The sequence below is a fragment of the Monodon monoceros genome, unplaced genomic scaffold (assembly GCF_005190385.1).
Source record: "Monodon monoceros isolate NGI ecotype Baffin Bay Population unplaced genomic scaffold, NGI_Narwhal_1 Super_Scaffold_5, whole genome shotgun sequence".
Taxonomy (NCBI): Eukaryota; Metazoa; Chordata; class Mammalia; order Artiodactyla; family Monodontidae; genus Monodon; species Monodon monoceros.
The window spans coordinates 90,493,078-90,509,953 of NW_021703782.1; the positions used below are offsets into that span (position 1 = coordinate 90,493,078).

Below are 16,876 nucleotides of genomic sequence, written 5' to 3' on the forward strand. Positions count from 1 at the left end.
TGGACAGGGTGTGGAGAAAACCCTCCTACACTGTTGGTGGGAATGTAAATTGGTACAGCCACTAAGGAGAAGAGTATGGAGGTCCCTTAAAAAATTTTAAAAAGTTACCATATTAGTTACCGTATGATCCAGCATTCCTACTCCTGGGCATACATCCAAAAAAGACAAAAACTGTAATACGAAAAGATACACGCACCCCAGTGTTCTTAGCAGACAATGGCCGATAGCTATTAGCAGACAATAGCTGCTAATAGCCAGTAGCTAATAGCAGACAACAGACAATAGCCAAGAAGCAACCTAAGTGTCCATCAACCTAAGTGTCCATATATATATGCACGCACGCACACACACACACACACACAATGGAATATTACTCAGCCATAAAGAAGAATGAAATATTGCCATTTGCAGCAACATGGATGGACCTAGAGATTATCATACTAAGTGAAGTACGTCAGAGAAAGACAAATATTATATATCACTTATATGTGGAAACTAAAAAATAATACAAATAAACTTATTTACAAAACAGAAAAAGACTCACAGATAAAGAAAACAAAATTATGGTTACCAAAGGGGAAAGGAGGAGGAGTATGGGACTAACAGATAAACAATACTATATATAAAATAAATAAAAAGGATTTATTATATAGCATAGGGAACTATATTCAATATCTTTTTTTTTTTTTTTTTGGCAGGGGGCCGCACCATGTGGGCTTGCGGGATCTTAGTTTGCCAACCAGATATTGAACCCGGGCCCTCGGCAGTGAAAGTGCAGAGTCCTAACCACTGGATCGGCAGGGAATTCCCTCAATATCTTGTAATAACCTATAATGGAAAAGAACCTGGAAAAGAATATCCGAATCACTTTGCTGTACACCTGAAACTAACACAGTATTGTAAATCAACTATAAAATTGAAAAGTCAACAATAAAATAATAAAAAAAGACTTTGGCCTTTTTTCACCCCAAATCCAAATCTGACCACTGTCCTCATGGCCATGTGGACAACCCCATCTAACAACCTGATTATTCTTTTAGTTCCTTGGTAATGTCTGTCTTGTTCAGTAGCAGAATTCCTCACTTTTAGTATTTGTAGAATGAATGGAATAATTATTATGATTTGTAAAAAAAAGTAGCCTATCTTATTAGAGAAATGTAAGTTTTAGAAGGACATACTAGGATGTCTCATTATCTACCTCATTCCATTTTGCAGAATTTTCAACATAGAAACCTCCCCCCACCGAGAAGATATTATTATTATTTTTTTAAGTTTTATTTATTTATTTATTTTTGGCTGCGTTGGGTCTTCGTTGCTGCACACAGGCTTTCTCTAGTTGTGGCGAGCGGGGGCTACTCTTCGTTGCGGTGCGCGGGCTTCTCATTGCGGTGGCTTCTCTTGTTGTGGGGCCTGGGCTCTAGGCGCGTGCAGGCTCAGTAGTTGTGGCTTGCGGGCTCGGTAGTTGTGGCTCATGGGCTTAGTTGCTCCACGGCATGTGGGAATCTTCCTGGACCAGGGCTCGAACCCGTGTCCCCTGCATCGGCAGGCAGATTCTTAACCACTGCACCACCAGGGAAGTCCCCGAGAAGATATTATTGAATGCACTCACAAAATTCATCCTTAGGTTTGCAAATTCAATCCAGCAAGTAAAGAGACAGCTCGTGTAAACATGGAATGCTCGCCACCAGCCCCCGGCATGTCCACGGAGACCAAGTGGTGGGCTCTGGTTCCTTGGGGCCACCCAGCACCTCTTGTCTCATACTCTGCCCTCTGGGTGGGCTGCCTCATCCCTTATGGGGCTCAGGAGTCTGCTCAGGATGGACGAGTAGAACTGGAATCTGTGTTGAAACACCTGAGTGTCCAGGAGGTGCCCTCATGGCCCAGACATGACACAGCTCCCCTTAGCAGCTGGAGAACACTTCCAAGATTTGGAGAGAAGACTTGCGTAAGGAGCCATGATTGACTGAGACAGGGGCCATGTGCTGGGCCAGAGGTCTGTGTGCAAGCCTTCAAAAATCAAACTCATAAAGTTAAGGAAAATGACACACATGTTAAAAGAAGACTGAAAGCCAAGGAAAGATAAAATAGCGTGCATACTAGTTGTTGGCCATAGACTGCCATATACATTTTCCTACAGCTTCAGTAAGAACTAACCATTCAAATATTTCCTTACCTCTGCAGACAGGAGGTGATGTCCAGGTTCCATTCTCTAGGCAAACACTCCTCAGGGAACCCTCCAACACGTATCCACTGTAACACGAGTAGGTGATCATGTCCCCATACTGATAATGTACACCTCGGGCAATTGCATTTTCTACGTGAGTTGGTGGACCACATGAGATCTCTATAGGAAAACCAAAAACATAATTAAGCTTGTGCTACTAACCCAGCCAGTGGTTGGGAGAGGACACAGTTTCACCTCTAAGACTTAAAGAGGAAAGACAAAATACATAAAGGTAACCTTTTCACCTACATAATATCTAAAAGATACCAGCAACTAAAGGCATCACCTGCTGCTCTCTAGAAAAATTAGATGTACAATCAAAGATTTTGTCTGCTGATTCACATGTTGAAGCTGAGCTATTTTATACTCAAGGCAGTTAAGTCTTGCCTTCTTATACCTCGCCAAAGAGGTATAAGAACTTCAATGCAGCATGCTTATCAAATAAGAAGAGAAGAAGCATGGGGATTATTTATAGTCTATCACTTTAGAGTAAAGATCATGAATTGTAGTACTGCAGATTCCATCATGGCTGTTTTATTAGTGCCTAGAACAGTGCCTGGTGCACAATGGGCTCTCGATACATGTTTGAAAAATGAGTAAATGAATGAATACTGTCTCTAGCCCGAAGATACTCCATTTACACAGCTTGATGAGGTTTATGAAATTCAAGTTTTCACATTAGTTTCCCTCTTTCCAAGACAGTAAAGCAGTGACTCTCTTCTTTTGGAAAGTGTAAGATTGAAGGAGAATCCTCTCTTTTAAAAGCGCATAAATAAAAATGTTTATAACTAATTTTGCTTTGAGAACTTTACAAGAGAATAAACTAGATAACTAGAGTTTTTCTGTGGTGTCTCACAAGACAAGGACTGGATTGGAGTCAGGACTCTCATTAGTATCCAGTTTGTATAAGGCTAACTTTTAGATGAGTCTTCATGAACTGGCTTCTAAAAGCTCACTTTGTGGTCATAATGCTATTAAAATCTTGCCAGAGGGGATGATCAATTTGTCTGATTCTTCTAAATTTTCTTTTCCTTCTAAGGTAGTTAAAAACATTAATTCAATCAGTCAGATATCCAATATGTATCAATGCATACTGTGTACCAGAAACTGGAAAGAAAGAAATGGAGAAAATGCTGTACCTTTGCTCAGACAAACGGGTGAAGATAGACAAAGAAATACTGTCGTACAACTTAAAAAGAGCTATATTAGAGGTCCGGATGCCATACTGTAGAAAAATTGAGGTGAATGTAACTAATTATCCTTGGGATTGTCAGGGTATGAATCACAACGACAGTGGCCTTTGGACCAGGCCATAAAGCTTGAGTGGATCAGAGGACTGTTGCTTCCAGGTTGGGGGAACAGCATGTAAAAAGATACCAGTGAGCTTGACGGTTCACAGACGTGGTTGTCAAAGCACGGATTTCAGGCCACCTATGTGGGAATCAGCTTGGGTTCTTATTAAAAATGCAAACTTCTGGGCTTTCTAGCTTTTGAGTCTGCATCTTACATACTCTCCCCAGAGGATTCTCATACACACTAAGTTTTAATCACTGATTTGGAGTGATAAATAGCAGGATGAGGTGAAAAGGATGAGGAAGGTGGCTGCTTTGGTCCCTCAGGAAGGATATTTGTTCTAAGCCAAAGACTTCCTGTCTAACAGAAAATGCAAAAGAGGGATTGAGGACAACAACTGTGGAAACTGTCTCCTCTCCTAGGCAACCCCGGATCTTCTCAAGAATACTGAGGAATAATTAAGCATGCACTGAAGGGACATTTGTAATAAATGCATGTCTCTCCTGGCTCTCGCTTCCAGTCCCCTGAGTGGTAAGTCTCCGGGAGCTAAGGCCAACGTGAGGATATGTGGGCAGAATCGGGCCACTTGGCCTGCTTTAGTTCAGGCTGATGGCTTTAAAGGAGCCTAGACAGTCAAGGCTTATACATACTTAGTTCTTCCCACTTCACTAGGGGTAGATTTCATAAGGAGTTGGGACCCAAATCCCAGCTAAAAGTATGATACACACTTTTCTGGAGTAAAATCAAAATTCTAATGCTGCAGTAGGCTGCTAGCTGAAAATTCAAGGATTTGGGGCTACTTTACAGCTCTTCCTATCAGGACATATCACAAACATATACCAATTCATTTTTCAAAACAAACCTATAAGATAGGAATTATTGGTGCTATTTACAAATGAGAACTCCAAAGTTCAGAAAAGTTAGGGCACTAGCATAAGTTTAGAATTAGAAAGTTTTGAGGCCAGAACTCAAACCCAGGTTTTCTCTGGTTTCAGAATCCCCATTGCCTTCATATGCACTTTTTTTTTTTTTGTGGTACACGGGCCTCTCACTGTTGTGGCCTCTCCCGTTGCGGAGCACAGGCTCTGGACGCGCAGGCTCAGCGGCCATGGCTCACGGGCCCAGCCGCTCCACGGCATGTGGGATCTTCCCAGACCGGGGCACGAACCCATGTCTCCTGCATCGGCAGGCGGACTCTCAACCACTGCGCCACCAGGAAAGCCCCCATATACACGTTTTTAATCTCATTAATTAAAGTGCAAGTGTTCCGAAGATGAAGACCACTGTAGGCATAACATAGTTTTATACTATGTAGCCCATTACCGCACATCTGGTTAGACTCGATGAATATTTGTTAGTTGACTGCTGTAGAGGGAGTAGCCTGGACCACAAAGGAGGGCAGGATATTGGGCAGGAAAGGTGCTTTATGTGTGTTAAGAAATGTCAAGAATTCTATAAAAAAGATTGAAATAATGCCTTTTGCAGCACTAGAGATTATCACCCTAAGTGAAGCTAAGTCAGACAGAGAAAGACAAATATCATATGATATCGCTTATATGTGGAATCTAAGAAATGATACAAGTGAACTTATTCATAAAACAGAAACAGACCCACAGACGTATAAAACAATCTTATGGTTACTAAAGGGAAAGGAGGGGGAGGGATAACTTAGGAATTTGGGATTAACAGATACACACTACTATATATAAAGTAGCACAGGGTACTATATTCAATATCTTGTAATAACCTATACTGGAAAAGAATCTGAAAAAGAATATATATATAGATATTTGTAACTGAATCACTTTGCTGTCCACCTGAAACTAACACAACATTGTATATCTACTATACTTCAATAAAAGAAAAAAATAGCAAATGCTTATGTAAATTAAAATATTTAAAAAAGCAGAATAATGTCAAGAGTTATCACAAGGCAACAAGAGATGCTGCCAGACTGTGTGTTAGGTATCAGCATGGTGCTAGCCCAGAGCTTTTCCAGTTGTGGTTCCAGCACCAGCAGTATTGCCATCAGCAACACCTGGGAAACTGTTAAAGATGCAAATTCTCAGGCCTCACTCCAGACCTATTGAATCAGACACTCTAGGATGGGCCCAGCAATCTGCTTTTTAAAATTTTTTTTAAATATTTATTTATTTACATATGTATGCACGCATGCATGCTGCACCAGGTCTTAGTTGCAGCATGTGGGATCTAGTTCCCTGACCAGGGATTGAACTCGGGCCCCCTGCATTGGAAGCACGGAGTCTTAACCACTGGACCACCAGGGAAGTCTCCCAGTAATCTGTTTTTAACAAGCCCTCTAGGTGGTTCTGATATCCGCTCAAGCTGGAGAACCACGGTGAAATAATTTTTGTATTGCAAATCATGCATAGCCCATTAAAGGAGAGTTTAGGGACTCTGACAGCGTGGAGAAAAAAAGGTATTTTAGATTTAATATCCTGCTCACTCTTAGAAGAGCACGTTTTGAAGACCTGTTCAGTAAATTCTGGTCAGGCAGGTTTTAGTCTAGTTCTGGACTGTGTTTTTATGTTTGGATTTTAAATTAAAAAAAAAATTTTTTTAAGTAGCAAGACAGAAGTTGATGACCATGATAAGACAGAGTTCTAAATATCTACATGTAAGTTGCCTGACTGAAAATAATCTCCCAAAGATGAGAAAACACTTCCCACTAATGAAATTCACTGGATCCCATGTGTTGACTTACTTTCACATCTGGCACTTGTCTGTGTCCATGTCTCGTCAGGGCTGCAGGTGATGATGCTTTGGCCCTGCAGCAGGAAGCCTTCCCTACACTTGATAGATACGTTCTGATCGACATAAAACTCCTTTTCAGAAAGCACAGCATTCTCAGGGATCACAAAAGGGACAGGGCATGGATTTGCTGTTAAAAATAAAAGAAAATGTGTACTGGTATTTTCCCTCTTTTCTGAGTTTGTTTCTTTGAAGGCAGAGCATTAGCCCTGCTGGAGCTGGGTTCTCAGTAATGATAATATAAGGCTTAAAAATACAGAACTTCACACCATCACCCTGATACCAAAACCGGACAAAGATGTCACAAAAAAAGAAAACTACAGGCCAATAGCACTGATGAACATAGATGCCAAAATCCTCAACAAAACACTAGCAAACAGCATCCAACAACACATTAAAAGGATCATACACCATGATCAAGTGGGGTTTATCCCAGGAATGCAAGGATTCTTCAATATACGTAAATCAATCAATTCGATACACCACATTAACAAATTGAAGGAGGAAAACCATGTGATCATCTCAATAGATGCAGAAAAAGCTTTTAACAAAATTCAACACCCATTTATGATAAAAACTCTCCAGAAACTAGGCATAAAGGGAACCTACCTCAACATAATAAAGGCCATATACGACAAACCCACAGCAAACATCATTCTCAATGGTGAAAAACTGAAAACATTTCCTCTAAGATCAGGAAAAAGACAAGGTTGCCCACTCTCACCACTATTATTCAACATAGTTTTGGAAGTTTTAGCCACAGCAATTAGAGAAGAAAAAGAAATAAAAGGCATCCAAATCAGAAAAGAAGTAAAACTGTTGCTGTTTGCAGATGACAAGATACTATACATAGAGAATCCTAAAGATGCTACCAGAAAACTACTAGAGCTAATTAATGAATTTGGTAGAGTAGCAGGATACAAAATTGATGCACAGAAATCTCTTGCATTCCTATACACTAACAACGAAAAATCTGAAAGAGAAATTAAGGAAACACTCTCATTTACCAATGCAACAAAAAGAATAAAATACCTAGGAATAAACCTAGCTAAGGAGACAAAAGACCTGTATGCAGAAAACTACAAGACACTGATGAAAGAAATTAAAGATGATACAAACAGATAGAGAGATATACCATGTTCTTGGACTGGAAGAATCAACACTGTGAAAATGAAAAATGACCCAAAGCAATCTACAGATTCAATGCAATCTCTCTCAAACTACCAACGGCCATTTTCACAGAACTAGAACAAAAAATGTCACAATTTGTATGGAAACACAATAGACCCCGAATAGCCAAAACAACCTTTAGAAAGAAAAACGGAGCTGGAGGAATCAGGCTCCCGGACTTCAGACTATACTACAAAACTACAGTAATCAGGACAGTATGGTACTGGCACAAAAACAGAAATATAGATCAATGGAACAGGATAGAAAGACCAGAGATAAACCCACGCACATATGGTCACCTTATCTTTGATAAAGGAGGCAAGAGTCTACAATGGAGGAAAGACAGGCTCTTCAATAAGTGATGCTGGGAAAACTGGACAGCTACATGTAAAAGAAGGAAATTAGAACACTCCCTAACACCATACACAAAAATAAACTCAAAATGGATTAAAGACCTAAATGTAAGGCCAGACACTATAAAACTCTTAGAGGAAAACACAGGCAGAACACTCTATGACATAAATCACAGAAAGAGCCTTTTTGACCCACCTCCTAGAGAAATGGAAATAAAAACCAAAATAAACAAATGGGACCTAATGAAACTTAAAAGCTTTTGCACAGCAAAGGAAACCATATACAAGACGAACAAGATGAAAATTCAACCCTCAGAATGGGAGAAACTATTTGCAAATGAAGCAGCTGACAAAGGATTAATCTCCAAAATACACAAGCAGTTCATGCAGCTCAACATCAAAACTCAAACAACCCAATCCAAAAATGGGCAGAAGACCTAAACACATTTCTCCAAAGAAGATATACAGATTGCCAACAAACACATGAAAGAATGCTCAACATCACTAATCATTAGATAAATGCAAATCAAAACTAAAATGAGGTATCACCTCACACCAGTCAGAATGGCCATCATCAAAAAATCTACAAACAATAAATGCTGGAGAGGGTGTGGAGAAAAGGGAACCCTCCACCCTCCTGCACTATCGGTGGGAATGTAAACTGATACAGCCACTATGGAGAACAGTACGGAGGTTCCTTAAAAAATGAAAACTAGAACTACCGTATGACCCAGCAATCCCACTACTGGGCATACACCCTGAGAAAACCATAATTCAAAAAGAGTCATGTACCACAATGTTCACTGCAGCTCTATTTACAGTAGCCAGGACATGGAAGCAACCTAAGTGTCCATCGACAGATGAATGGATAAAGAAGATGTGGCACATACGTACAATGGAATATTACTCAGCCATAAAAAGAAACAAAATTGAGTTATTTGTACTGAGGTGGATGGACCTAGAGTCTGTCATACAGAATGAAGTAAGTCAGAAAGAGAAAAACAAATACCGTATTCTAACACAAATACATGGAATCTAAAAAAAAAAAAAAAAAGGTTCTGATGAACATAGGGGCAGGACAGAAATAAAGACACAGATGTAGAGAATGGACTTGAGGACATGGGGAGGGAGAAGGGTAGGCTGGGACGAAGTGAGAGAGTAATATTGACATATATACACTACCAAATGTAAAATAGATAGCTAGTGGGAAGCAGCTGCATAGCACAGGGAGATCAGCTCGGTCTCAACCACCTAGAGGGGTGGGACAGGGAGGGTGGGAGGGAGACACAAGAGGGAGGGGATATGGGCATATATGTATGCATACAGCTGATTCACTTTGTTATACAGCAGAAACTAGCACAACATTATAAAGCAATTATATTCCAATAAAGATGTTAAAAAAAAATACCCCATAGTATTTGGTTTGGATATGCACAGATTTCTTTCTCTGGGCCAATGTCACCTATAGGTGAATTTTCCACCATGGTTTAGACATTTGGGAAACTAATTAGAAAACTGAATCTGATTTTTTTTTTTTAACATCTTTATTGGGGTATAATTGCTTTACAATGGTGTGTTAGTTTCTGCCCCATAACAAAGTGAATCAGTTATACATATACATATGTTCCCATATGTCTTCCCTCTTGCGTCTCCCTCCCTCCCACCCTCCCTATCCCACCCCTCCAGGCTGCCACAAAGCACCGAGCCAATATCCCTGTGCCATGCGGCTGCTGCCCACTAGCTATCTACTTTACCACGTTTGTTAGTGTGTATATGTCCATGACTGAATCTGATTTAATCCCCTCCTAAGGTCAACACACACGTTTGCAGAGAGGAACTGGGTGGCTCCAAGTCCCATTTTCCGTGCAGGAGGCCTCGGGTGCCCCTTCAAGGCTGTAGCCTCTGTTGCAGGAATACACCACGCTGGGTCCAGCAGTACTGTTTTCAACTTCAGCTTTCCCATTCAGAAACCCAAGTGGAGCTTCACACTTGGTCTCTAAAAAGAAAAAGAAAAGCTTTATCTTAAGTGATTTTCCCAATCCTCTTTCCTTCTGCAAAGAACTTGTATCACTTATTTAATAATTTAGAAAGAAAAAGAAAAGAAAACCACAGAGTAACAGGATCCATACAGAACATTTTCTTACTATCTTGCATTTCAGAGATAGAAACTATTCAAACCATTATCATTGTAGTTTGAATTAAACCTGCTGCAAAACGGAAACAATCCCCTCACCGACACCATAGCAGTTTCCTATTGCAGACATAGGTGTTTCCTTTTCATTCTCCTCTCCTTTCACCCTGCAGGTACATTCACACACTTTTTGATAATGAACAAGTGAGATAAAAAATGCTATTACTGGGAATGCCCAATGATGCCTTTCTGTGACTTGAGATGTTACTCAATGTTTATGTATGTGTTTATGTACACACACACACACGCACACACGGTTCTTTTTTGGAACTAAAAAGTCATATTCCCCATTGAATTTCAGCCATATGATATTGCTTAAAAGACTTAAGATTCCTATTGCATACAAAATCAACTGATTAATCTATACTAGACAGTATGGTTGAAACAACAGTGAACAAAGATCCAGGTACCCCAAGTCCTAGTGTTAGCTCCACCACTAACTTGATTTCTGATACTGGGCAGGTCACATCGCCCTCTCCCAGCCCGTTTTCACTCATCGGTCAACTCAAGGGTCTGGACTATATTATTCAAGAGGCCCCTTCTAGTTTGAAAATTTGATGACTCCTCCAGAATTATTAAGAGAAAAACATTTTTAAGCCTGCCGTTTTGATTGGTTTGTAACTATTGTATTTACATACATTGTCTTTCGGCAGAGGAGTAATATGAGCCATATCCTAGGAACAGAGTCACCTGTATTCACCCACATCCCGCTAGATACACTTGACTGTTCTCATACAATGAGTTAATGAAAGTTCCACAGACAGTGTGAATATTCATTTATTGGACAGTGGTACCAACATCATTTTAAGAAGATGTTAGTATTGCCCAGGACTGTTACCAAGGCAACAGCTCTAAGCCTTCTCATTTATCATTATTTTGGGGAAAAACCCATAAAAAGTCAGGTAAACTCAATAATTAACTAGTTTCTAAACAAAATGTTTGCCATTCCAGGGTCAGCAATCTTGTGCTCTATTGCAGTTTAATCATTAATCTCTACCACAGTGTTTCACCCTTCTATTGCTTTGGTGCCCTTGAGCAAAAGCCCGTAAAAGGTTCTCATGCAGTTCACGGAGTCCATTTTTTTTTTTTTAATTACAAAAATGACTTATAAAGAAAATGTGGCCACATTGTTATTTTGTGTCCTTAGTATCGTTTTGGGGACTAAGTGTCATTTGACTTACTTTTGCACGTTGCCACCCCTCCACTCCACTGTCCGTTCTCCTGACAGACCCGTTTCCTGTTCCCCTGTGAATCAATGAAAACAGGTCATTGACAAGATGGTACCTCTACAATGAAAAACTAAGGGAATGCAAAGCCACCTCAGATGTGAACTTGAAACTCTTGGCACTGGAATGCTAAATAAATTCATTAAATAAATATAGTTTAAGAGGGAGGTTTAAACTTCCAAAAATGTTTTCGTCAAATTACCTCAAAATTCGTATTCTGGCTGATGGGTGTAATTAAGGTGCAGACTTGGTTTCACTTTTTGTTTAAATGATAACTAATTATAACCAATAGCAAAGACTGGTGAAGAATGTGTCTGAAATGTCAGAGGTATATTTGCTTAGGATACTTAAAAATATTTTGACTTAAATTTATTCTTTAATACCTGAGAGGTACAGCAAAGAAGGTGAATTAGTTTATTTATACCCTGGGACATGAAAGATGTCAAGATAGCTTATTGGTATCAGGATTGACTTTTTGACAATGTAATGTATCCATTAAAGATAAACTTACCCTATTAAGGCCCCGAGCAAGTAAAATTTTAAATATTTTGAGTAAAAATCTTTCTAAAATTTATTTCCCTGCCTTCAGAAATAGAGTAAAAACAATGTAATTTACTTAAAAAAATATTTATAGTTGTTATTCAATGCACTTTGGGTATATTTTCCAATATCCCATAGCCCTTGGGGGCTATACAGGCTGTCTGCGCCCCCTAGAGTTATTATGGGCTGAGCTAGGCTAAGATTACTGGGTTTTTATTTCTGGATATAATTTTTATGCGACCTTGCTGCCTCTTTCTTTGTTGTTTATCTCTTACTGTCATCAGTGTTCCTAATGATAACCTTTTCCCGTGTTTTAAATTCCTAACTTACTATGGAATAATAAGATAAATAAAATTCTCTAACATTATATGTTAAAAAAAAAAGATTAGGTTCCAAGTAATGTATTAAGGGGCTTGACCCTAAGTCAAGTATATGAACCTTAGCACATGGATTTTGTCTCATGGCTTTTCAATCCTCAGAGCTCTTTGGATACATATCCTCTTGAAGCTGTGTTCTAAATTAGCAAGATGTCTGACAAGGAGCAATCACCTCTACTTTGGTTTTTATCTGATTGACTGATGTCTTTTATCCTTAATCTTCTATTCAAAGGTATTTACTTTGAGCTATCAGTTTAATTACTGACAAATCTTTACGTATAAAAAATCCATTGACTTTGATGGAAGGATACTCTCCTGACTTTCCAAGAAAATAACTGAACCAATAAAATTAAATTTTTTAAAAATATATATTCATTATTTTCTTCTTATTGAAAAAATAATATGTTTTGACTACAGAAAGGTTGGAAAACGTGAAAGAAAAGTACAAAGGATTCTAGGATTCTTCATTCAGAGATAAACCCTGTTAACATTTGCTGTACTTTTGTTGTGTTTATATACTTATGTATGCACAGGAAAATATACTATTCTAGTTTGTGAATTATTATTACTTTTTTTTTTTTTTTTTTTTTTTTTTGCGGTACGCGGGCCTCTCACTGCTGTGGCCTCTCCCGTCGCGGAGCACAGGCTCCGGATGCGCAGGCTCAGCGGCCATGGCTCACAGGCCCAGCCGCTCCGCGGCATGTGGGATCTTCCCGGACCGGGGCATGAACCCGTGTCCCCTGCATCGGCAGGTGGACTCTCAACCACTGTGCCACCAGGGAAGCCCTCTTTATTACTTTTGAGGAAGTATACGACAAGCCATCAAAGCCAGCTCCCTATTTGGGTACTTCCAGAGTGGACTACACTCAAGTAGCTAATTTTAGTCAATAGGTTAGCATTTTTCCCACTAAGATATTTTCCTTTTTCTTTCAATAATTCACATAATATTCTGTTTCAATTATGTCAATTTTTGTTCCAATAAAAACTCAACTCTATTTTCTGTAATTATTGCTGTAAAAAAAAAAAATCAAACACCATCTGTTGGTTCCCTCCTTAGTAAGTTGCAAATTTTATCATGCTTTTCCTTCTTTCTTTTTCTCTCTCTATCCCTTTACTTATCTTGCTTTTGTTTTGTTTTTTATCTGGAGTTTTAGATACAGATTAGCATCAAGTTACTATTTTTGACATAATGTATCTTTAATCAACAATTAAGTTAGATAGTTATAGTAAGTTTTAGAATCATAGATACCACTTTATTGCTCACTACCAGCGATTTTAGAACATGACTATCTCATTTTTGAGTTATTTTGATTTATTCCTCAGTTGCCTGTAGTGATTTTTTTTTTAAGTTTTTTTTTTTTTTTTTGCGGTACGCGGGCCTCTCACTGTTGTGGCCTCTCCCATTGCGGAGCACAGGCTCCGGACGTGCAGGCTCAGCGGCCATGGCTCATGGGCCCAGCCACTCCACGGCATGTGGGATCTTCCCGGACCGGGGCATGAACCTGTGTCCCCTGCATCGGCAGGCGGACTCTCAACCACTGCGCCACCAGGGAAGCCCGCCTGTAGTAATTTTTGCTTCGAGAAGACTGCATGTGTAGTAAAATTTTTGAGATTTAGATGACTCAAAGAAGTTGTTTACCTTACATAAAAATGATAATTTATTTACCTATTAGAAAATTTTAACATGATTTACATTAGCTGTATTAATTGCTTTGTCTGATTTTGGTAACAATATGCATACTAGGAGTAATGATAATAACTACCCTCTACTGAACTCAGACAATGCATAAAGGGTGGTGCTTGCCACTTTCTTTTATCTCCAGTCCTTGCAGTAACTTTGCAAATGTGGTTATGGCATTTCTACTACAGATGGGATGAAACAGAGACTCAGAGAGATTCAGTCAGTTCCCCAACATCTTTCATCCAGCAAGAGCAGAGAGCCTGTAACAGAGGTCTGCTGGGACCAAGTCCCTATTCTTAACCACTTTTCCAGCCATTGACCTTTGGTATCTGGGGCACTTGTTAAAAATGCAAAAATTCAAATTCAACAGTTCTGTTTTTGGTAAGACTTTTCCCTAATGGTGTGTTTTTCCATCCAGAGGCATTATAATGTCTGGGTGCCTATATATTTTTTTCTGACATCAATCAGTAGCCATGATGATGATAACCTAAATCCATTAATTCATAAAAGTTGCAAATTCTGAGATTTGAATTCTATCATTATTGACTGATTTCATCTACTATTTGGTTACTTAGTCATCCAGTTAGCATTGAAAAGATACTTTTCCTCCTTTCATTGTGTTTTCAAACTAATGAATTTGCTCATGGGCATCCCCTAAAAGTTACCAACTAATTTTCTTCTAGTATCATTGTGAGTCTACTGCCATTCGTGACGTATTTGATGTGTTTCAGTCCATTAAAGTTATTACACCGTATTGATGCTAAAATGGTCTCATCTTGGCCTGTGGAAGACTCATCCAATTGGCTCCTGAGTTTTTTTTTTAACATGTCACCTTTGATAGGTTCCTTCCTAACTCATATGATAAGCTTTTCTAGGCTAATCTTTTACATTTCATGTTCCAGACCTGGACTTGGTTATTTCTGTAAGTAACTGGACATTAATATTTAGAAAAACTTTCTCAGGTGATTCAAACATGTAGCTTGGAATAAGAACAATTGTTAAAGCATCTCTCTCAATTTTGTGGTTAACACTGGGATATTTCCAAAATTTTTCAGGTAAATGATCTACTTCCTCAAATTTAATGACCCATCAGTTTGCTATATATTTGTTTAGATTTTATACCACTTTCCTTCTAAACAAATTGCAAGATTAGTACTCTCACATGAAGAGCAACTGACTTTCAAAAACAGAGAAACTCTTCAACTGCAATAACTATTACATTACCATCCTTCTTTCCCCCGACCTTTAAAGAAAAAAAAATCTTTTGAGGAAATAAAACAAGATCCACCTAAGCCTAGTTCCAGCTTTCATGGACCTATCTTATGAAAATTCTCTGGTTCTATGGTCAGTAGAAAAAAAATGGAACACGCTATACACATTTAACAAATCACTGGCAATGCACACTTCTGCAAAACCTACATTTAATACCATTATAACAGCAAAACAGGAAAGAAGTTTCCCGAAAAACCAAAGGACAACATTATGTAATATAAAACAGGCCTCTTAAAGTGCAAGTCTGATGATGTGTGATCATGCTTTTAGCAAAACTGACTGCAGCATTCACACCAAAGTAAATAGGTGCTGCTGATGGGATTTTAATATTACAAACCAGGCAAGCGTGGTCTTGAGACCTATCATGGTATTTGGTTAGAACTGCTCTGGGGATGTTTTCAGGCCACACCTGCCTTGTGGGAACCTGTAATCTCAATCAAAAACCTTCCAAGGTATTTGGGCCCATTGCTTGAGGAAACCCTAGCTTTGTATAACTAAATTCTTATGGTTGCCTCCCCACAGTGACGGATGGACTGTGCAGAATACAATTAATAGGAGGCGAAAACACAGGTTTAAATGAGCAACTAAAGTCTTGTGGCTGGTATACAAAGTTCCTCTTTTTTTCATGGCTTTGATTCTTTGAGGCTTACTTTGCTTTTTAAAATTGTAAGTCACTTTAAATATTTCTCAGAGAGTGCTAAAATATAAGGCAACAAAGTATAGAAAAGCCTTTTAGGACCCAAATCAGTGAAACAAAATGGCATAACACTAAAAATATTCCTAAGTATATTGGAAAAACAAATTAATGCTAGTTAAACAATTTGTTCGCTTACCTCTAATTCATAACCAGTTTCACAGTGATAAATGATCATGCTTTCAAAGCTGTATTCACTGCCAAACACAAACCCATGTTCTGGACTTTCAGGTTTCCCACAAGAAACTGGACTGCAGGATTCATCAGAAAATGGTGGCTCCCAGGTGCCATCAATCTAAGTAACAAGTTATAAGTTACATTTAGAAATTAGTACACATGAATGAAGAAGTCTGCAAATATTGGTTGTAAATCAGAATAATCCGCAAACGATAGTCAGAGGACCTAGAACTTGGTCCTACTTCTGCCACTTATTTTCTTTGGCCTTAAAAAACGCACATTGATTATCAGATGGCTTTAACAGTCATCACTAAACAATTTTAGACATTTCTGACACTCACAAAACAAGCATTTTCTTCCTCATAGAATCCTTTAAAAAATCAAGAACACCAAGAAGTATGTTTTCATTATGATGCATGAGGACTGGATGGTAGATACAAATATTCCATGACTTATAGTAATACACCCTTATATTTTACATAATTCTGCGTTTTCACCTAAAGTTGATGAGAAACAGCAACTTTCAGGCATACGATCCAAAGTTTAAAAAGATGGCTTCCTTTTCTCCCTTCCCAACATGAATACTTGAAAACATTCTATCATATATCGTGAGCAAGTCACATAGTTAAAGAAAGAAAAAAAGACACACATACATTTACTTTATTTCCTCACCACCACCATGAGAATTAACATTTTCCAGCCTTCTTTTCAGGTATAGTGAGGCGTACACAGATGTTTCCCTTGAAGACTGTTATTCTCTTGCTAATGTTGTTTTGTTTTCTTTGAGGAAATAGCATATGAGTTGAATAGCTGTCTAAAACAAGACTTGAGGCTAAGCCCTTTATTCTACAGATGAGCCAGAAATAATTTTATATATATACATACATATATATATGCCTGCCTCAT

At 38.7% G+C, this 16,876-nt stretch overlaps 1 protein-coding gene across 1 annotated transcript in view; it reads right to left on the reverse strand.

Annotated features, from left to right (window-relative positions):
• The window catches only part of SVEP1 (sushi, von Willebrand factor type A, EGF and pentraxin domain containing 1), a 183,607-nt gene that overhangs the window by 12,871 nt on the left and 153,860 nt on the right, over nt 1-16,876 (reverse strand). Inside the window, exons 40-44 of the mRNA XM_029202810.1 lie at nt 15,933-16,088; nt 11,185-11,248; nt 9,635-9,808; nt 6,243-6,419; nt 2,174-2,344 (exon numbers count right to left, since the gene is read on the reverse strand). Of these exons, the coding sequence (XP_029058643.1) occupies nt 2,174-2,344; nt 6,243-6,419; nt 9,635-9,808; nt 11,185-11,248; nt 15,933-16,088 (742 nt within the window). The remainder of the gene's footprint in view (nt 1-2,173; nt 2,345-6,242; nt 6,420-9,634; nt 9,809-11,184; nt 11,249-15,932; nt 16,089-16,876) is intronic.